This window comes from Ursus arctos, unplaced genomic scaffold, assembly GCF_023065955.2.
Source record: "Ursus arctos isolate Adak ecotype North America unplaced genomic scaffold, UrsArc2.0 scaffold_28, whole genome shotgun sequence".
NCBI classification, from domain to species: Eukaryota; Metazoa; Chordata; class Mammalia; order Carnivora; family Ursidae; genus Ursus; species Ursus arctos.
The window spans coordinates 35,878,218-35,901,293 of NW_026622963.1; the positions used below are offsets into that span (position 1 = coordinate 35,878,218).

Here is a 23,076-nt window from a genome sequence, read left to right on the forward strand (position 1 = left end):
AATAAAATCTTTAAAAAAAATAAAAAATAAAAAAATAAAAACATAATTGCAAAGCCATTATTAGATCTAAAAATTAACAGTAGTCCCTTAATGTCATCAAATGTTCAGTCTGTGTTCATTTTTCTCAGATAATCTCATAAGTAATATCTTATAGTTTATTTGTTCAATGTGGTTTCCTTTAGTTCTTTGAGCGTATTTAATATAGTTTATTTAAAGCTTTTGTCTAAAATTCCAAGTCTGGGCTTCCTCAGAGACCGTTTCTATTGGTTGCTTTTGTTTTTCCTGTGTATGGGCCATACTTTCTTGTTCTTTTGTAGGTCTTGTAACTGTTTGTTGAAAATTGGACATTGTAAATATAATGTTGCATATCTGGAAATCAAATTCTCCCCCCCCCACCAGAGTTTGTTATTGTTTGTTGCTCCTGTGTGTTAAGTAATTTTCTAAACCACATTTTGTAAAGTCTGTATTCTTTGTCACATGTAGCTAGTGAAGTCTCTGCTCAGTTGTTTTAGTGGTCAGCTAATGATTGGATAGAGACTTAAAAGTCTAAAAACAAGTCTTTGCTAAGAGGCTCTGTGTGTATGTTAAGGCACAGTTCAACACTCAACCAAGAAGTTGACAACTCTAATATAGCCTTCACTTCCTGCTTGTTGCAGAGTCTCAAGGTCAGCCAGAGGTGACAATTTAGTTCTTTCTCAGGTCTTTTCTGAGTATGCACACAGCCCTGAGCATGCACAGTCTTCCACATATGTGTGGCCTTCTAGATTCCCAGGAGTATGTTGGAGCTTTTCAAAGCCCCCTGTGGACGTCTCTATTCCCCAGCTTTTCCTTTTAAGCTTTTTGGATAGCTTGTTGTTTTTTTCAACTGTTATCTACCACCTTGGGCAGCCTCAATGTTAAACAATTGCCTCTGATTGTTTTGGATGAATGCCCCTCGGGAAAAGCTTGTTTGTACTGGGCAAGCTCCTAGGTAGGTAAAATAAAGACAGCTTTGTGAGTGAGGTCTTCCAAGGAACCATCGTTCAGGTCAAATAATGACAGTCGAGACTTGGAGCTTTGAAGGAGCTCCAACCATAATCTGTTCCTGCAGCATCTTCCAGGCTGCTGATTTGCACAATGACTATGGGATGTTGGTTTTCAAGGTTACAGTGGAGGCTGAGAATGGGGGATTATGGGACTAGGCAATTTAAAATGCCATAAAATTTGTTGTTCTTACGGAGTGTTTTTCTTGAATAAATTCTGCCCAGAATCCTGCAAGCCTTAGTTAATTTCCAGAATTTTGAAAATGTTGATTCTGACCATTTTTTCTAGTTGTTTTCATGAAGGAGTGGTTTCCAGAGTTCCTTACTCCATCATTTTTGCTTGCTTATTCAAATTAGTCTCTAAATAAGATCTGTACGTTGCATTTGTATGTTATGGCTCTTAATTCTTTTTTTTTAAATTATAAGTACGTCCTCCTCTCTTTTTATCCTTAATTATATTTGTTAATTTGTTTTTAATTATAAGTATGTCTTTTTTCCCCTTGATATTTATTTTTTAAGGAAACTGCTCATTTGTTTTACAGGTTTTCCCATAATCTATATTTTTCTCCATGATGTGGTTTAGTATGTGCCTTTGTACCCTACATTTCCTGTGAGTAGGTTGTTAGATATAAAGGCTTGATCATATTAAGATGTGTTTGTTTTGATAAGAATACTTTAAAGTTGGTGTTATATACTTCCCCTATTGCATCATATTAAGAGGCACATAATGTATGGTTTTCTGTCTTACTGTGATGCTATAGCTATGGATAATGAATGTTTAAATGATGACAATATATCAGTCCTTCATTTGTCAGCTTGGATACTTCTATAAAGAAAAACTTCACCTCATCAACTATTTGGTTCCCCTGAAGTATAATTTGTGTAGAAAGGCATGGTAAATGCATTATTTTTTTGTCTTTATTAATCAATTTTCAAAACAATGAGCTGATTTTTAGCATCCTCAGAATGTGACCAATGATTTTTTTCTAGTGTGATTAAGGACTTGAGGATTTAAACACATTTCATGTGATTCACTTCATTGCAGTTATTATTCTTATTAATGTTCAAATTGTCATATTTTTGCCCAGTTGGATACCTTTTATGTTGACTCTGAAGTCCTTTCACATAACTTTAGTTCAGTTCACATGACTCATGTCTTTGGGAGCTCCCTTACTTTTATTATTCCATAACAAAAATCTAGGATTATCTAGTTCATTTTCTGACCCAGACCTGGATTGAACCACTTTTAAAGAAGCCCTGGTTCTTTTTAGTGAGAAATGGTATTTGGAGACACCACATGAATACAAGGATGTTCGTTGTTATTGAGTTGGTTAATATTTATTGGCTTTTCAGGAGACACACTAAGAATAAATATTGGAATATATATATATGTAAAATATTGTATATTAATATATTAACATTTATATAAGTATAATATATAGCTATAAAAGATAGTTAAAATATACAATTAAATATTATACAAATATACAATTAATTATTAATTAAAATACAGGAAAGCAGTTTTTTAAATATCAGGATACTTTCTGAACTTTCTTGGAGGTTATAGGTTTTTTCCCCCTGTTTTATTGAAAAATAAGTGTCAAACATCACTGTATAGGTTTAAGGAATACAGCATGATGGTTTGACTTAATATATTGTGAAATGAGCACCATAGTATGTTCAGCTAACATCCATCTTCTCATATAGATACAATAAAAAGAAAGAAGAAAAGGAGTAAGGAAAAAAAGTCCTCCTTGTGATGAGAAAATTTCTCCTATATATTATACATCACTGTTAGCTATAGTCATCCTATTGTACATTATATCCTTAGTCTTTTTTATCTTATAACTGGAAGTTTGTACCTTTTGATCACTTTCTTCCAATTCCTCCTCCCCCCACCCTCTGCCTCTGGTAACCACCAGTCTGATTTGTTTTTCTATGAGTTTGTTCTTGTTTTGTTTGGTTTTTATATTCCACATATAAGTGAAATCATACAGTATTTGTTTTTCTCCATCTGACTTATTTTACTTAGCGTAATGCCTTTGAGGCCCATGTATGTTCTTGCAAATGATAAGATTTCCTCATTTTTTAATGGCTGAGTAATATTCCATTGTATACATATATACCACAACTTATATCTTTTCATCCATTGATGGACTCTTAGGTTGTTTCAATGTCTTGGCTATTGTAAATATGCCAGAGAACATGCAGGTTCAGATATCTTTTTGAGTTAGTGTTTTCATTTCCTTTGGATATATTCCCTGAAGTGGAATTGCTAGATCATATAACTGCTCTAGTTTTTTGAGGATACTCCATACTGTTTCCCACAGTGGGTGTTCCAATTTATAATCCCACCAACAGTGCATAAAAGTTTCCTTTTATCGTAATCCATCCCAGCATTTGTTATCTTTTGTCTTTTTGATTATGGCCATTCTAACATGCATGAGGTGATATCTCATTGTAGTTTTAATTTGCATTTCCCTAATGGCTAGTAATGTTGTGAATCTTTTCACATACTATTGGCCTTTGGTATATCTTCTTTGGAGATATGACTGCTCAGGTTCTTCTTTGCCCATTTTAAATTGGGGTTTTCTATGGACTATGAGAAACAAACTGAGGGCTTCAGAGGGGAGGGGGTGGGGAAATGTGATAGACTGGTAATGGGTAGTAAGGAGGACACGTATTGCATGGTGCACTGGGTGTTATACGCAACTAATGAATCATCGAACTTTACATGAAAAACCAGGGATGTACTGTATGGTGAATAACATAATATAATAAAAAAGCATTAAAAAATAATAAAATAGGGGCACCTGGGTGGCACAGCGGTTAAGCGTCTGCCTTCGGCTCAGGGCGTGATCCCGGCGTTATGGGATCGAGCCCCACATCAGGCTCTTCCGCTATGAGCCTACTTCTTCCTCTCCCACTCCCCCTGCTTGTGTTCCCTCTCTCACTGGCTGTTTCTATCTCTGTCAAATAAATAAAATCTTTAAAAATAATAATAATAAAATAAATTGGGGTTTTCCTTTGTTTGTTTTGCTATTGAGTAGTATGAGTTTGTTATAAATTTTGGATATTAACCCCTTATCAGATATATGGTTTGCATATACTTTTTTCCATTCCATAGGTTGTCTTTTCACTTTGTTGATGGTTTCTTTTGCTGTGCAAAAGCTTTTTAGTTTGATGTAGTCCTATTTGTTGATATTTTATTTTGTTGCTTGTGCTTTAGGTGTTACATCAAAAAAATCATTACCGAGACCCATGTCAAGGAGCATGTATTCCTGTTTTCTTCTAGGAGTTACATGGTTTCATATCTTACATTCAAGTCTTTAATCTATTTCAAGTTAATTTTTGTGAGTGGTGTAAGATATGGGTCCAATTTCATTCTTTTACATTTGAAAAAAACTATTATTCCAGCATATTTATTGAAAAGACTGTCTTTTCTCTGTTGAGTATTCTTGCCTCCCTTGTCAAACGTTAGTTGACTGTATGTGCTTGGGTTTATTTCTGGGCTCTTGATACTTTTCCATTGGCCTATTTTGTTGTTGTTATGACCTACCACCACACTTTTTAAAATAATATTTATTTATTTATTTGAGAGCAAGAGCAAGAGCGCATGGAGGGGAGGGGCAGAGGGAAAGAGTCTTTTATTTATTTATTTGACACAGAGAGAGCACAAGTAGGCAGAGTGACAGGCAGAGAGGGAGGGAGAAGCAGGCTCCCTGCAGAGCAGGGAGCCCCATGTGGGACTTGATCCCAGGACCCTGGGATCATGACCTGAGCTGAAGGTAGACGCTTAACCAACTGAGCCACCCAGGTGCCCCAGGAAACAGAGTCTTGAGCAGACTCAGTACTGAGCACAGAGCCCAATGGGAAGGGGGGGGGCTAGATCTCACAACCCTGAGGTCACGACCTGAGTTGAAACCACTAGTTTGACACTCAACCCACTGTGCCATCCATGTGCCCCAACATTCCACACTGTTTTAGAAACTGTAGCTTTTTAAGTATAGCTTCAAAACAAGAAGTTTGATGCCTCCTGCTTTGTTCTTCCTTCTCAGGATTTCTTTGGCTATTTGGGGTCTTTTGTGATTCCATGTAAATTTTAAGGGTATTTTTCTACTTCTGTAAAAAATGCTATTAAAATCTGAATAGGGATTGCATCAAATCTATAGATGGCCTTTGGTAGTACTGACATTTTAACAATATTAATTCTTCCAGTCCATGAACATAAGATACCTTTATATTTATATGTAACTTCTTCAATTTCCTTCATCACTGTCTTGCAGTTTTCAGAGTAGAGATCCTTCAAACCTTAGTTAAATTTATCCCTAAATGTTGTTTTTGATGCTCTTGTAAATGGGATCAATTTCTTTACTTTTTTTCCAGAAGATTTATTGTTAGTGTATAGAAATGCTGCTGATTTTTGTATGTTAATTTTATGTTAAGCCTTTAGGATTTTCTATACAGTTGACCCTTGAACAACGATGGGTTTGAACTGCATGGTCTACTTATATGTAGATTTTTATTTGTGATAAATACAGTCCAGCACTGTAAATGTATTTCCTCTTCCCTATGACTTTCTTGAAAACATTTTCTTTTCTTTAGCTTATTTTATTGTAAGAATACAGTGTATTATACATATAACATACAAAATATCTCTTCATCAACTGTATGTTATCGGTAAGGCTTCTGGTCAATATTAGGCTATTAGCAGTTAAGTTTTGAGGGAAGTTATGTGCAGATTTTTGATGGCTTGAGTGGTTTTTGCCACTAACCTCTGCATTGTGCAAGGGTCAACTTTATAAAAAATCATGTCATTTGCAAATAGAGACAATTATACTTCTTCCTTTCCAATTCTGATACCTTTTATTTCTTTTTCTTGCCTTATTGCTCTAGATAGGACTTCCAGGACTGTGTTGCATAGGAGTGGTGAGAATGGGCGTCTTTTTTGTTCCTGATCTTAGAGGAAAAGCTTTCAACCTTTCACCATTGAGTATGATGCCGGCTGTGAGCCTGTCATATATTGCCTTTAATATGTTGAGATATGTTTGTTCTATGCCTAATTTGCTAAAAGTTTTTATCATGAGTGGATATTGAAGTTTGTCAAATGCTTTTTCTGTTTTTATTGAGATAATCATAGGATTCTTTCTTTCATTCTATTAATGTATCACATATATAAATATATATGTTGAACCATTCTTGAGTCCCAGGAAATAAATCCTACTTGATTGTGGTGAATGATCATTTCAATGTGCTATTGAATTTGGTTTGCTAGTATTTTATTGAGAATTTTTGCATCTATATTCATCAGGGATATTGGCCTGTAATAGATTTTTTCTTCTTGAAGTTTTACTTGACAATTTACAAATAATGGTATTTAAAAATTTTTCTAACATATATTCCTATAAGTTATTTATTTTCTAATTACATTGAATAAGATAAGGATCTCCAGAAGAGTATGGAAAAGATGGTGATGATAATCCTTGCTTTGTTACTATGATGGAAGTAATTCTAATGTTTCACCATGAAATCTGCTCATGGCTTCTGATTCTTTATCAAATTGAGGCTGTTTCTTTCTATCCTTGGCTTTAATAGGAATCTTATTATAATGTATACTGTATTATCAGACACCTTTTTATATTAATTTAAATGATGATAATGTTTACCTTCTTTGATCTGTTAATACAACCAGCTACATTAACAAGTTTTATGTTGTCAGTAATTCATTTTTAGAATATATTCTGTTAACTCATGATGTATAATTCTTATGATAGAATTCTGGAATTAATTTGCTTTGTTTTATTTATTATTTTTATATATTCATAGTCATAATTATATGAGGTTTATCTGTTTATTTTTGTGCTCTCTGTGTTTGGTTTGGGTATCTGAGTTATTTTAGTTGTACATTTCTGAGAACCTTTCAATCTTTTCATGTGCTTACCTGTTACTTAAGATTTTGCAAAACTCACCCAGTAAAACTTTTGGGCCCTGGTCCTTTTTTTTTTTTTTTTTTTTTTTCATTTTCTACCTTCTTTTATAAAAAATGTTTTTAGCTTTTGAATATTGTATTCGAAAAGTAACTCATCAGTGCATTGTCACTATCCAAAACAAAAAATATAGAACTATAGTTCCAATTTCTCCTCATCCTGAGTATTATTTTCTGGTTTTTTTTTTTTTTTTTTTTTTTTTTGATGTTGGCCATCCTAATAGATGTGAAGTGAGATCTCATTATGGTTTCGATTTGCATTTCCCTAAAGACTAGTGATGTTGAGCATGTTTTTATGGATGTATTGACCATTTGTATATTCTGTTGAGAGAAATGTCTGTTCAAGTCCTTTGCTCATTTCTACTTTGGGTTGTTTGTTTGTTGTTGTTGTTGAGTACAGGTTCTTTATATGTTCTGGATACTAACCCTTTATCTGATATGTGATTTGTAAACATTTTCTCCCGTTCCATGGGTTGCTTTTTTACTCCATTGATAGTATCTTATGATGCACAAAAGTTTAATTGTGATGTAGTCTAGTTTATTTATTTTTTCATGTATTGCCTGTGCTTTTTGGTGTCATATCCAAGAAATCATTGCCCATATATATTGCTTTTTAACTTTCTTTTTTATTCATCAGTATGTATGTTGGCTTGCTTTCTACATCAAGCCCTATAGCTTCTTATCATTACTTTTATCAGGCGTAGAGTATTCCTTAGTACAGAAATACCATTGTTTGTTTAATCTCTCCTATAATGGTGGACATTTAAATGCTGTCCATTGTTTTGTGTTTTTTGCGTGTATGCATGCATGTGTGTATTTTGCATGTATGCATGTATTTTGCATGTATGCATGTTAGGAATAAACAAACAGAAAATTTGGAAAGAATATTTATCTGAGTTTTAGAAGTGATCTCTGGGCAGCAGGATTAGAAATAGTTTTATTTTATCTTCTTGCTTATTTGCATTTTTAAATTTTCAATAATAAGCAGATATTTTTATCTAATAAAAACTTATAAACAAGTCAGCAAACGTAGTAACATCCTTTGATCCAACAATTTTGCCCCAGAATTTATCCAAGAAATTTGTTCTCCCTAAGTTAAACAAACAAAAACAACATCTGCTTGAAAGTAATTCATATTATTGATAATATGCTAATTCCATTTAGTAACAGGCTTAATGTTTAAATCGGGGACTACTGGGGTAAATTTTATATATGAGCCTAGGTTATTATGAAGCCATGAAAGTTAATTTCAGAATGTGTAACAGCATGAAAGCAAAAAACATCTCTGAAGACTAGGATTGCCCCAAGGTAATGATCTAGGCCAGGGTCGTCAAACTTTGTGCTGTGTAGGACTAGATAGTAAATGGATTAGGCTTTGTGAGCCTTGTTGTCTTGGTTACTACTACTCAACTCTACCTTCAGGGTAGGGTAAAGCAGCCTTAAGTGAATGCCTGTGGTCAGATTTGGCCCAAGGGCCCTACTTTGAGGCCCCTGCCCCCAGCCCCTCATCAAAGCACATCAGGAGGCCTGGGGGAGGAAGGCAGTTGAGGTGGTAGGCCAGTGGATTCATTTTAAACTTTTCTTTAATGTTTTTTAAAGATGCGTTTAATGAAATTATGAGTAGTATGACTATGGCTTATACACAGTAGGTGCTTTCCAGAGATTTCTTGACTGTATGATGGAAGTGGAGTTCAAGAACCCTTGGCAAGTGCTCCTCTTTTGATTGACTTGCTTATCTTGATAGGCCTTTTGACCATTTGACTACATTTGTCTTGCATTCTTTCCTAGGGGAAGAAAATATAATTGCTGTTCCTCTGGGAAGTCGAAGTGTAAGAATTACAGTGAAAGGACCCGCACATCTTTGTAAGTACAATTTAATCCTAACATGTTTTTGTTTCCTGATAGTTTATTTAGCCAAAAAAAAAAAAAATCTTTCTTTGTGTTAATGGGTAGGTAGGAAAATACCTCAAGGATTTTGCCAGCCACTCCAAAATCATTTATATCAGTAGGGAATGACCAATACTCCGATTTTCCTGTTCTCATGCCCCAGTGCTTGGAAATACACCAGCTCGGAATTAACCTCCTTGTGGGAGAGGAAATCAAGTTGTACGGGAAATAAACTATTTTTATGGGGAGAGTAGAATAGTATTCAAGAGTTTTCTAGAGATTTTAAAAGTTTGGGGCAAAAATAAATTTTTTTTTAAAACACAGAACCATATCAGTGATTATAGCTGAAAAGTATAAACTTTGTTGCCAACACATTGCAACTTCAGGTCCAGGGGCAGCGAAAATAAACACTGGTTTTCCAGAATATGGAGTTTGAAATGATAGAAGATTGCCACTATATTGTTTCTTTGGCCGAAATCAGATGGCATCTCCTCTTTGTTTTTTGGTCTCTTAGGACCTAACAGAACAGGAAATAGTGGAGTTTGTCTGTTTCTTTCCCAAGGTCTCCTTGTGGCCAGAAGCAGGACTTTCTTAGTCTCTTTCATAGGAGAATTCGTCTCTGCCAAGACTGGCTCCCTGGCTTTGAAGAAGCTTGCTGAGTTCAGCCATCTCTTCCCGAAAAGGACAAAACAGTACTTACAGCTATTTTAAAAGCTACACAAATCAAGGTCCAGTGGATCAAAGTGCTACATAGATTGCCTTTTCTTCTTTTTTTCTCTTTTTTTTCCTGAGCCACCACTCTAGATTTTTGACTTATAAAATTTTCTCTGGGTCACAAGCATCATGTTTTTGGTAGCTTTTAAGTGTGTGTGTGTGTGTGCGTGTCTATTTGCATATTTTGAATTCAGTACTAATATTCCGCCAGTAATGTTCTTTGAGGAAAGTTTATGTCAAAATGTTTAAGTAAAAATGTCTAAGATCACCAATAATGGAGATTAAAATCTTGAAAAAACAGGAAATTCTGTAGTACATCATGATCAGAGAAGCAAGAGAACATCTTTGGGGCAGTAAGCATGAACCATTGTTTGAAACTCTTTTTTTTTTTTTTTACCCTTTATTTTATCAATTATGACTAAAAGGGTGTGACCAATTTTTTTTTTTTTAACTAAAATACTAAAATGCTTACAATCCTATAATGGTCACTGCATTCAAGGCTTTCTATGTAAGGAAACATCAAAACATTTTCTATGCTTTTTATTATTTATTTATTTTTTAAAGATTTTATTTATTTATTTGAGAGAGAGAGAATGAGAGAGACAGAGCATGAGATGGGGGAGGGCCAGAGGGAGAGGCAGACTCTGTGCTGAGCAGGGAGCCCGATGCAGGACTCGATCCCCGGACTCCAGGATCATGACCTGAGCCAAAGGCCCTCACTCAAGGAACTGAGCCACTCAGGTGCCCAGCATTTTCTAAGCTTTTTAAAATGGCTTAAAGCCTATAGCTCTTGGTGAGAGTAAATCTTCATCCTTACAAGCATGAACTTGGTTTTTGAAAACAGGTAAAAAACATTCAGATCCAAATTTTGTGAATCATTTGAGGGAATCACATTGGAACATACAGTTTGGGATTCAAAAATACAAAGTACTGAATCTTACTAGTAGTGTTGTTCGTAATAACCATAAAGTGGAAACAACCCAAATGTCCATCAGTTGGTGGATGAATAAAATACGACAATGTGGTGTATCATTTAGCTGTAACAGAGAACGGAGCACGACACAGGCTACCACATGGATGGTCGGTGCTGAGTGAAAGAAGCCAGTTGCAAAAGGCCACATATGATTCCATTTATATAAAATGTCCAGAAAAAGCAAATCTAGGGAGACAGAAGGTAGCTTGGTGGTTGCCTGGGGCTGGGGGAAGTCGGGTTGGTGGGGAGATGGGGGCATGACTGCCCGTGGGTATAGCGTTTCTTTTGGGGATGACAAAAATGTTCTAAACTTAGATCATGGTGATGTTTTCACAACTCCGTGAATATACTGAAATCGTTAAACTGGGTTATAAATGGCGAATTTAATGGCATGTGGATTTTATGGCATATCAAAAAGATGTTTAAAGAAATATTCAGTGGCTGGGCCCAATTTCCTCATGATGCGAAGGCGATTCCCAAAATTCAGCTCCAAAACTAGGTTTGTAAGTTCCAAAACCAGAATACATAGACAGTAAACAGAATAAACAAAGATGAATACTTGGAGGCAAAATATTCATTTACATGCAAATATGTTCTGGCTTATTAAATATGACTTTATACTCAAAACTGGCACTGTTCCAAGAACAGGGCTCAAAAATGTTCCCATTGCTCCAAAGGTGACAGAACCGTTGCTTGGAATACTTCTCCTCTGAACCGTCCTGTAGTTGGCTCTGGAAGGGTTCCCGAAAGTTATCCTTCTCTGATGATGAATAGAACTGGCTTCGTTTACAAAGGGTTTAGTTAACATTTCTGAACATCTAAATATAGACATAGTTTTATTTTCTTGATTTATATTACTGTTTCCTTAATTTTTTACTTGAAACAAAGATATATTCCTGAAATAAAGCTTACTTTGCTGTAATAAATCATTCTTTTAAAATCTGTATTAACTACAACCCTCCAAAAGGCTCCATCATGAAGAACTGAGTACACCCAGTAATGTTAATGTCACTCTCTTTGCCATGGAACGGAATGTCTCTCTTAACCTATTTTCTAGAGGTGTGAAGATCCTAAACTTCCAGTCCTGTCCCACACCTGGCCCCAGCACTGTCCCAACTGCATTGTCCCAAATTTCCCTAAAACTTCAAAAATAGAAGCCGTAAGAGGATTCCTGCCAAAGAGATTTTATTGTGGCAAAACTTCAGCATTAAATGTGTTTGATTAGCAATAGAGTTGAGAGGCCAAGATGTCATAAACTGAAAACCTCCCTTATTGATAGGGAGAATCATTCTGTTGTTGCTGTTTGGGGGTTTTTCTTGTCCTCTAAGGGCCTGTTGATGACCATATACAGACATATACAGTTGACCTGTGAACAATGTGGGGCTTGGGAGTGCCAACTTCTGCACAGTGGAGAATGTGTATAAAACTTTTGACTCCCCCAAAACCTTTTTTTTTAAATAGATTTTATTTATTTGAGAAAGAGAGAGAGAGAGAGAGCACATGTGCCTGCACAGGGGAAGGCTCGCTGAGCAGGGAGCCTGATATTGGGCTCGACCCCAGAACCCCAGGATGATGACCTGAGCCGAAGGCAGACACTTAACCGACCAATCTACCCAGGTGCCCTGACTCTCCCCAAAAGCTTAACTGCTAACAGCCTACTGTTGAGCAGAAGCCTTACTGACAGCATAAACAGTCAGTTGACACGTACGTTGTATGTTATTTGTATTATACACAGTATTCTTACAAGCAGGTAAGCTAGACAGAAGAACATGGGATTAAGAAGGTCATAAGGAAGAGAGAATACATTTACAAAACTGGACTGTGTTTAGGAAAAAAAAAATCCCTCTATCAGCGGACCTGCACAGTTCAAACCCATGTTGTTCAAGGGTCAACTCTAAAAATACAAACACAGATGCCTACTGCCCAAAGCACGTGGACACTGGATCACGATGGCATGTGCTGGAAAATACCACTCGACTCCAAGCCTCGGTTTGGTGTATTTATAAGTGACTTCGCTGTGCCGAATGCTCGTTATGTGTTTACCTAACGATAGTTCTGGGCCTCAGCCTGCAAGGAGCCTTTTCGGGATGGTTAGCAGGAGGCCGCCTCTTCTGAAGGAAGCCTGGACGGTACTTCTCCTGCACACCCTTCCTCTGGAAGCTCCAGGATGCCTTCCTCATCTTCGTAGTCATCATTGCTTTTATTAACAACTGCGATGGATCCAAATACTTAAAGGCACCATCATAGACTCAAGTTCTGAAAATTTGGGGGATTCAAGAGGGCCTGAGGAGGAGGAAGAAGTCAGCAGTGGACAGCAGGGAGGAAGGTCCATACCCTCGGCTGTCCACAGTGGTGGGTGTGCTTATGGGCTTCCTGGGGTCTCCACCCAGCATGAACCCTCTTGCTGCAGAAACCGTAGAGGGGTCTGGGAAGGCCCTGAGAGCTCAAGGACCGTGTGTGCTGGTCTCACGAGCCATGAATTATACATTATCCCCATAGGGCTGCAGTCGAATACAGTGGAATGCTAGAAATTAATAAAACAAACCTGTATTTATAAGTCAGTGCATCATCTGAATTGTTGCTTTTCACCAACCCTTATTCTGTCACTTATTTTAAGGGGCATAGGCACTAAGGAGAGGCAAATTTACCGTCTGCAAAAAATGACAACTTTTGAAAAACTCCGCTGGCCTCGGCCTCACCCAGAGATTCATCACATTGGCTTTGTCAATCCAGTTGTCAGAACCATTTGTATCAATGAACTCCACCTTCATCAGATCACTTCCCCTGTCTTTATTCGCCCACTTCTGACCCCATTACACAACAGAGGTCAGAGCCCCCGCCTTCTATTTCCTATATATGCAACTGGTGTTTGTGACCTACAGAGCTGGAAGCCTCTTTGAAATCATTGCATTGAAGACATTTTATCACAAGCATATGGATGGTTGGATATTGGACTTGGATAATTCACATGCACTTGAAAACTGGTTTTGCTCCTTGAGTTCTCTTGTCTTTGCCACTAAAGGTCTTGGATGCTGTCCAAAGTAATGGACTAGACGACACCAAAACACAAAACACCAGGACTAGACTAACAGAAATGCCGGCCTTTGATTTTAGAGGGTGGCTGTCCTGCTGGTCTTCCCTTCCTCCCAGATGCTGACACCCCACAGTAGTTCCGCAGTCCGATGGCACTCGGGATGCTGTGGTCCAGAAGGCTAACGCCGAGCACAGAACACTATTTGAATTTAGTTAGCTCATTTCAGGCTGAACCTCAGTCTAGAAGCTCAGTGTTTTGCCGGGCTTCTGTGGGGGTGGATTTTGTCCAGCATCACTCTGTGTCGTGATATGGTCGGAATGCTCACTGCGTCTCCTTTCCTTTAGAGGACTAATCCACCCAGGGGAGGGCCTTCTTACCATCTCCAGCTCCCCACCTCATTTTTACTGACAGCTCACTTTATAACACTCAGTTTTATATCTTCATTGGAACTAGGAAATGAATTTAATCTCACACTTTCCAAAAATCTGTGGTCATGGAGATCAGGGCCAACGTGGTTGGGGTTTTGTGTGCCTAAGAGTAGCCAGCAGTATTCTTCGACCGCTAATGACTCCTGCAGATCAAGGAGCTCATGTCCAGCCTTCGAATTTTCCCAGAAAAGTTCCCAGCCTGCCTGTCAGGCATAATCAGGGTTGTCTCCTAATGCCTGTTACGCAGTCTGTCCAGGATGCATGGATTCCTGCAGATGCTCCAAGGGCAGAGAGAAATCAAAGGGAAACAGCCAAGCATAGTGGCATGCAGATGGCAGCCCCCCTTGCCCGACGGTTTTGTTATGTTTTATCAGCTTTCCTGGGGTTCGGGTTCTGTTGTGTCCTTTGTTCAGGGTGGTCAAACAGCCACTAATTATCTGTAAATCAAGCGTAGGTTTCAGAGTAGAAGAGGACCTGCGGGATTGTCTGCTCTGATGCCACGTTTTAGAAATGAGGCAGTGAAAACCCAAGGCATAGAGACAGAGCTGCGGTCAGAAATGCAGGTGCTCCAACCCCTAGCTTTGCTTTTTTTTTTTTTTTTTCAAGAATTGCCTCTTTCAACCTCAGATCAGGTCCAGTAAGGATGGTGATATTTACAAAATGAAAGGGGGAAAAAAAGGAAGGAAAGAAAAATCATTTAAATAAAGTAGAAATGCTATCTGGGTTAAACTGTGGACATTTTTCCGTAGGAGATCTAAAAGCCCTTCTGTTCATATAAAAGCAAATGTGAATAAAGCGGTAACGTGCAGGACAGAGGTCTTTGTGGTGATGTAACAGTTCTGTATCTTGATCGCGCTGATGTGTGAGAGGTGCCGTTGAACGTGGTACAGGTGCTCACGTTGTACCAGTGGTTATTTCCTGGCGTTGATATTGTACTCTTGTTACGTAAAATGTAACCATTCCTTTGGGTAAAACTGGATAAACAGTACATATGACCTCTCTACTATTTTGGCACCTTCCTGCGAATCTCTGATTATTTCAATACAAAAAGTGTATTTTTTTTAAAAAAAAATCAACTTCAAAACTCATGGTGATTTTGTCTAAATAAAAGGCTGGGTTTAAGATCTTCTCAATGGATGATAAAAGGAGTAACATATCTTTACTTTGAATAATAGAGGCCTCATGAAAAAGTATGAAGAAAGAGGCATTCTCTCTTTCCTCTTATTGTAGAAATGGCTCCAAAGAGTTGAGTAGACCTCATTGGACCTGACCAGTGTCGCTCTGGACAACTAAAAAGCTTACATGTGTATTCCACCGATCTGAGTCAATGTACAGCAAGTGGGTATCTTGATACTGTGCTGCTATCATATGCTGATACAGGTAGTGAATTATTTTTTGAAATAGAATGCTTTGAAGACAGTCCTCTCATTTAAATTCTCTTTTTAAATTTTAGTTATTGAATCAAAAACACTTCAAGGAAGCAAAAAAGAACACAGCTTTAACAGCCCGGGAGTGTTTGTCCTAGAAAACACCACCATTGAATTTCAGAGGGGCTCAGAGAGGCAGACCTTTAAGATTCCAGGACCGCTGATGGCTGATTTCATTTTCAAGGTAGGCTGAGCCTCTTCGTCAGCGCCCTGCCTCTGAGCCCGAGCACGTCTTGAGTTTCCACGACACCGAGTGTGTCCCGCAAAGTCGTCAGTAATCATTTTTGCACAGAGCATGGATCACTGATCTTTCCATCATGCCAGTGGGTTCCTAAACATTGTTCAGCTCTCTCCAGTGTCCGCTTCTCAGCCCTGCTAGTTAAGAAACAACTTCACTTTTACAGGGCGAGGTAGTTTTCACGTTTGTAGACTCCGGGCGTGTTCAGTTAAACCCCTAGATGGAGTTTGGTGAAAACGATCTGTGGTTAAACAGTCCCCATCTGAATCCGGTGCCGTGCCGCTGTGCGTGCCCTCTCTTTCCTGGCAGAGCATGGCAGAGAAGACGGAGGCTTGTCCCTTCCCTTCCTTCTTTGTTTCTCAGTTGTGTCTCCTTACACGCACTCATCAGCCACTGTCCCAAGGGACCCTCCTCAGAACTCTCCTTGCGCGTAACTGCGAGCCTGTGCCCCCCTCTGGGTGAATCCCAGTGCATCTTTCCTCAGGCAGACGATATGAAGCATACTGGCCGATAATACTTCCAAGGTGACACAGTGTGAAAGTCCTTCTGATAAAATTCAGAATACCTCAGATGTGAGAAAAGGAAAGGGTGTTTCAGTGGGTCGTTTTGTCCCATCCCTTTTCGGGAACTCCTTCTAAATGGAAATGGAGGAAAGCAAGTAGCCCTCCTTGCCAGCAATGGCTTTACCTACACAAACACCCAATGCCTTCAGAAAGCACTGCCTGTGTGCCACATAGGTATTTGTCAGAGAATGTTCTGGTCGCAGACCCCTGTCCCATGCTCCCGTTGAGCCTGCAGTGTGACCAGCCAAGGGATGGGCTGCACAGTTGCTTTGAAATTTTGAGTTTTAAATGGTTGACTTTTAAAAATCAAGAATTGTAACATTGAAGTGCCGGGGTTTTTTTTTCTCCTTCTCTTTATTTTATTATTTTTTTATTATGTTACATTAGTCACCATACAGTACTTCATTAGTTTCTGATGTGGTATTCCATGATTCATTGTTTGCATATAACACCCAGTGCTCCATGCAAAACGTGCCCTCCTTAATACCCATCACCAGCCAAACCGTCCCCCAACCCCCCTCACCTCTGAAACCCTCAGTCTGTTTCCCGCAGTCCATAGTGTTTCATGGTTCATCTCCCCCTCCTATTTCCCTCTCCCTTCATTTTTCCCTTCCTTCTCCTAATGTCTTCCATGCTATTCCTTATGTTCCCCATATGAGTGAAACCATATGATAATTGTCTCTCTCTGCTTGACTTATTTCTCTTAACATAATCCCTTCCAGTCCCGTCCATGTCAGTGCAAATGTTGGGTACTCATCCTTTCTGATGGCTGAGTAATATTCCATTGTATATATGGACCACATCTTCTTTATCCATTCGTCTGTTGAAGGACATCTTGGCTCCTTCCACAGTTTGGCTATTGTGGACATTGCTGCTCTGAACATTGGGGTGCAGATGCCCCTTCTTTTCACTACATCTGTATCATTGGGATAAATACCCAGTAGTGCAATTGCTGGGTCATAGGGTAATTCTATTTTTAAGGTCTTGAGGAACCTCCATACTATTTTCCAAAGTGGCTGCACCAGCTTGCATTCCCACCAACAGAGTAAGAGGGTTCCCCTTTCTCTACATCCTTTCCAACATTTGTTCTTTCCTGCCTTGTTAATTTTTGCCATTCCGACTAGTGTAACATGATATCTCAATGTAGTTTTGATTTGAATTTCCCTAATGGCTAATGATGTTGAACACTTTTTCATGTGCCACTCGTATGTCTTCTTTGGAGAAGTTTCTGTTCATGTCTTCTGCCCATTTTTTGACTTGATTATTTGTTTTTGGGTGTTGAGTTTGATAAGTTCTTTATAGATCTTGGATACCAGCCCTTTATCTGTAGTGTCATTGCAAATATCTTCTCCCATTCCATGGGCTGCCTCTTTGTTTTGTTGACTGTTTCCTTTGCTGTGCAGAAGCTTTTTATCTTGATGAAGTCCCAAAAGTTCATTTTCGCTTTTGTTTCCCTTGCCTTTGGAGACGTGTCTTGAAAGAGGTTGCTGTGGCCAGATATGGATCCTCAACTCTATCGTCAACTAATCTTTGATAAAGCAGGAAAAAATATCCAGTGGAAAAAAGACAGTCTCTTCAGTAAATGGTGCTGGGAAAATGGGACAGTTACATGCAGAAGAATGAAACTTGACCATTCTCATATACCATACATAGAGATAAAGTAAATGGATGAAAGACCTCAGTGTGAGACAGGAATCCTGCTTCTCTTTAAAAATGGGAACATCTGACTACTAGCTGACCCGTGGTCATAGCAGTCGTTGGCTGCAGCTGGGTACCAGTGGCTTTCCCATCCGGGCACACTGATGTACCATGGTCCACACTGCTCCCTGTTGTGTTCCTAATGTTAAAGGCACGAGTGTCAGTTCATAGATGTTGAGGTTGTCATTCACAGACATTATCTGCCATTCATGGACGTTTAAGTGACTTCTGTGTCAGACCCTTAAAGCATCAACCCAGTGTTATTCTTGGACGATAGCATTGTGAAAGGCTTTGGGGAAGCCATAATTGTCATCTTTCTTTCCTTCTATTCTTTCTCCCTGGTGCATCGTTATGCCTAAGTTCTTCACTTGTTTTGCTTCTCTTAGGGTTTTCCCATTTGATTTCTGAGCAGTAAAACACTCACACGTACACACACACGCACACATGCATGCGTGCGTACAGGCACCTTATTTTTATTATTTTTTGTCCTCTTCTCATTCCTCCTTAGACTACCTGTGTTCTTCTCAAGTCAACTTGGAGATATCTGTGTAGGAGGTGTTAGTAAAGTGATGGAATGGAAAAAGTAGCCACAAAAATTACCATTTCAAGATATTGTTGGGTTGCAGTATCAACATGGAAAGTATATTGTTTATTGATACCAAACATAAACACTCACACACACACACGTAAACTGTATATTTCTGCAGGTGTGTGTGTACACATTTTCTTAAGATTTGAGAGGATACACCCCAAAGTGAAAACATGAAAAAACAATGCTTCTTTTAGACAAGATAGGTGCTTTGGGGGAGTGATCTTAGCTTTACTTAGAATATTCCAATACTTAAAACAATTCTTAAAGAGAAGAATACAGTCTTATATCACTTGCGTAATTAAAAATTATTTTACATCTTCTTACCCAGATTACGTGTTCACCTCTTAACAGGATACATTTCAGTAGCATGAGTCTGAATTAGTACTATCTTCTATTTTCTACTCTGGGTTCTGGTTCCCTCAGATTTCATAAACAATCCTGGGCTGTCACTTCAACCCCAGGGAAGCTTTTGATCTCTCTTGACTGTAAAGGTTTTTAAAAATATAGATCCATCAAAGAAGGTGTTACACACAGCTGTCTGACTCACGGAGAACTAGAGCCTGATTCACATGCCTACAGCCGTTTGCTTCCACAAATGTGGTGTGCACTTGGTGGGAGAGAATTTGGCAAAATCAGACACTGTGATGAAGCAAGAATGACTCTTATGTTGTTTTTTCCCTGACTTAAAAGCTTGTCCAAATAATGTGGGTTTCTAGGGAATATACTTTTCCATCCCTTACCTTTTTTTTTTTTTTTTTTTTTTTTTTGCTGGGAGCACTGGAGTAGGACAGCCTGTGTTATTGCTGAGGTGGGCAGCTCTGCTTCCACTCATGTCTTCATGGCTCATCACGCAATCAAGTCATGTCTGAGCAGGAGGTTAAAAGAGCAGGTCAGGTCGCGGATGATGGTCAGCCGCGTGTCTCACTGTATCTCTTTTCCTTCCCATCGACCAAGAGCGGTTGGTCTAAAACTGGAACACCTGGCTTCAACCTGAGGTGGCAGAATGGAGACCAGCTCTGCCCGCTCAGTGCAAACATAGTGCAGGCGTGGCTGTGCTGAGGGATATTGAGGCACACTCTTCCATTCGGTCATAGATTAGACCTTACTTCATGGACTTTAATAAATAGACTGTTGAAAACCACTGTCTTCTGACATCATGAGTGACTTCTGAAGGCATCGGTGAGATGTTAGATTCCTTTGTGGGTTATTGTTCAGACTGTAAAGTCTAGCAGTTCACTGTACCAGTGAGACAAAAACATTTTTTCGACTTTTTCAGAAGCTATATTTTCATGATCGGGCCATTTTGAAAATGACATTTTTTCCCCTTCCCAGTGGGTTTCTCATTATAGATTCTTGTTTTCCTGAATGATCTGTTTCTCATGGATGACCTTTGTCATAGCACTACGGAGTCACGGTATTTTGCGTGAGAGCCCTGGAAGTATTCTTATTTCGCTTTTTGAGTGTGTGTATGCTGCCACCAGGTAGCAGTAGAGAGTCTCGATCAAGTACTTTGTGCTGTAGTCCCTGTTGATTGGAGGGTACGATAGGCACTCTCTGCTCAGTGAGAATTTACCGAACATCTGCGTCTGGGAGGAGATGGTCGTGAATATCAATTTTAAGTGTATGCCCACAAGAACAAAATGAAATGGCTTTCGTAAAGACGTCTCTTACCGTGGTTCACTGTTTCTAACTCTGCTGGTAGCTTTCCCTGTCTTTTACAACATATCCATCTTAAGGGAGAGAAAAAAGTTCCTCCTCCTCATGGTCTGAAATCCTTTGTGCTCCAGATGTCCCTCATCTTTCTCCGGGTTGGGTATTTTGTGTGTCTGTAGGAAACCATTTTCTTTTATTTATTTTTTTATTTTAATGTGGTTTTTTTTTTATTATATTAGTCACCATACAGTACATCCCTGGTTTCTGATGGAAAGTTCGATGATTCATTAATTGCGTATAACACCCAGTGCACCATGCAATACGTGCCCTCCTTACTACCCATCACTGGTCTATCCCATTCCCCCACCCCCCTCCCCTCTGAAGCCCTCAGTTTGTTTCTCAGAGTCCATAGTCTCTCATGCTTCATTCCCCCTTCTGATTACCCCCCCTTTCTTTATCCCTTTCTTCCCCTACCGATCTTCCTAGTTCTTATGTTCCATAGATGAGAGAAATCATATAATTGTCTTTCTCTGCTTGACTTATTTCACTTAGCATTATCTCCTCCAGTGCCATCCATGTTGCAGCAAATGTTGAGAACTTGTTCTTTCTGATAGCTGAGTAATATTCCATTGTATATATGGACTACAACTTCTTAATCCAGTCATCTGTTGAAGGGCATCTCGGCTCCTTCCACGATTTAGCTATTGTGGACAATGCTGCTATGAACATTGGGGTGCATATGGCCCTTTTCTTCACTATGTCTGTATCTTTGGGGTAAATACCCAGTAGTGCAATGGCTGGGTCACAGGGTAGCTCAATTTTTAACTTTTTAAGGGACCTCCACACTGTTTTCTAGAGTGGCTGTACCAACTTGCATTCCCACCAACAATGTAGGAGGGATCCCCTTTCTCCACATCCTCTCCAGCAATTGTTGTTTCTTGCCTTGTCAATTTTTGCCATTCTAACTGGCGTAAGGTGGTATCTCAGTGTGGTTTTGATTTGAATTTCTCTGATGGCTAATGATTTTGAACATTTTTTCATGTGTCTGTTAGCCATTTGTATGTCATCATTGGAAAAGTGTCTGTTCATATCTTCTGCCCATTTTATGACTTGTTTATTTGTTTCTCGTGTATTGAGTTTGAGAAGTTCTTTGTAGATCTTGGATACCAGTCTTTTATCTGTAGTATCATTTGCAAATATATTCTCCCTTTCCGTGGGCTGCCTCTTAGTTTTTTTGACTATTTCCTTGGCTGTGCAGAAGCTTTTTATCTTGATGAAGTCCCACAAGTTCATTTTATCTTTTGTTTCTCTTGCTTTTGGAGATGTGTCATGAAAAAGGTTGCTGTGGTCGATGTCGTAGAGGTTGCTGCCTATGTTCTCCTCTAGGATTTTGATGGATTCCTGTCTCACATCGAGGTCTTTCATCCATTTGGAGTTTATCTTTGTGTATGGTGTGAGAGAGTGGTCAAGTTTCATTCTTTTGCATGTAGCTGTCCAATTTTCCCAGCACCATTTATTGAAGAGACTGTCTTTTTTCCACTGCATGTTTTTTCCTGCTTTATCAAAGATTAGTTGCCCAAAGACCCAAGGGTCCATTTCTGGGTTCTCTATTCTGTTCCATTGGTCTATGTGTCTGTTTTTGTGCCAGTACCATGCTGTCTTTTTGATCACAGCTTTGCAGTACAGCTCGAAATCCGGCATTGTGATGCCCCCAGCTTTGTTTTTCCTTTTCAACAGTTCCTTGGCGATTCGGGGCCTTTTCTGGTTCCATAGAAATTTAAGGACTATTTGTTCCAGTTCTTTGAAAAATGTCATCGGTATTTTGATCGGGATAGCATTGAAAGTGTAGATTGCTTTGGGTAGCATGGACATTTTAACTATGTTAATTCTTCCGATCCATGAGCATGGAATCTTTTTGTGTCTTCTTCAATGTCTTTCAAGAGTGATTTATAGTTTCTAGAATATAGGTCCTTTACGTCTCTGGTTAAGTTAATTCCAAGGTAGCATATGGTTTTTGGTGCTATTGTAAATGGGATGGATTCCCTAATTTCTCTTTCTTCAGTCTCATTATTCGTGTATAGAAATGCAACTGATTTCTGAGCATTGATTTTGTATCCCACCACATTACTGAATTGCTCTATAACTTCTAATAGTTTGGGAGTGGATTCTTTTGAGTTTTCCATATAGAGTATCGTGTCATCTGCGAAGAGAGATGTTTCTGACTTCTTCTTTGCCGATTTGGATACCTTTTATCCCTTTTTGTTGTCTGATTGCTGTTGCAAGGACTTCTAGTACTATGTTAAATAATAGTGGCGAGAGTGGGCATCCTTATCGTGTTCCTGATATTAAGGGAAAGGCTTCCAGCTTTTCCCCATTGAGAATGATATTTGCTGTAGGCTTTTCATAGATGGTTTTTATGAGATTGAGGAATGTACTCTCTATTTCTACACTCTGAAGGGTTTTAATCAGGAAAGGATGCTGTATTTTGTCAAATGCATTTTCTGCATCTTTTGAGAGAATCATATGATTTTTGAATTTTTCTTTCTGGATAAAATCTAAGACACCAATCGATTTGCGAATGTTGAACCACCCTTGCATCCCAGGGATGAATCCCACTTGGTCATGATGGATAATCCTTTTAATGTACTGTTGGATTCTATTAGCCAGGATCTTGTTGAGTATTTTGGCGTCCATATTCATTAGGGAAATCGGTCTGTAATTCTCCTTTTTGATGGGGTCTTTGCCTGGTTTGGGGATCAAGGTAATACTGGCCTCATAGAATGAGTTTGGTAGCTTTCCTCTTGTTTCTATTTTTTGAAATAGCTTTAGGAGAATAGGTATTATTTCTTCTTTGAATGTTT

At 38.7% G+C, this 23,076-nt stretch overlaps 1 protein-coding gene across 2 annotated transcripts in view; it reads left to right on the forward strand.

The window, feature by feature from the left end:
- The window catches only part of ADAMTSL3 (ADAMTS like 3), a 331,832-nt gene that overhangs the window by 162,636 nt on the left and 146,120 nt on the right, over nucleotides 1-23,076 (forward strand). The window contains exons 8-9 of one of the 2 annotated variants that reach the window (XM_026510570.4): nucleotides 8,797-8,871; nucleotides 15,498-15,655. In XM_026510570.4, coding sequence (XP_026366355.2) covers nucleotides 8,797-8,871; nucleotides 15,498-15,655 — 233 coding nt within the window. Of the gene's footprint in view, nucleotides 1-8,796; nucleotides 8,872-15,280; nucleotides 15,383-15,497; nucleotides 15,656-23,076 lie in introns of those variants that run through there. The other variant, XM_044388448.3, reaches the window with a different exon arrangement.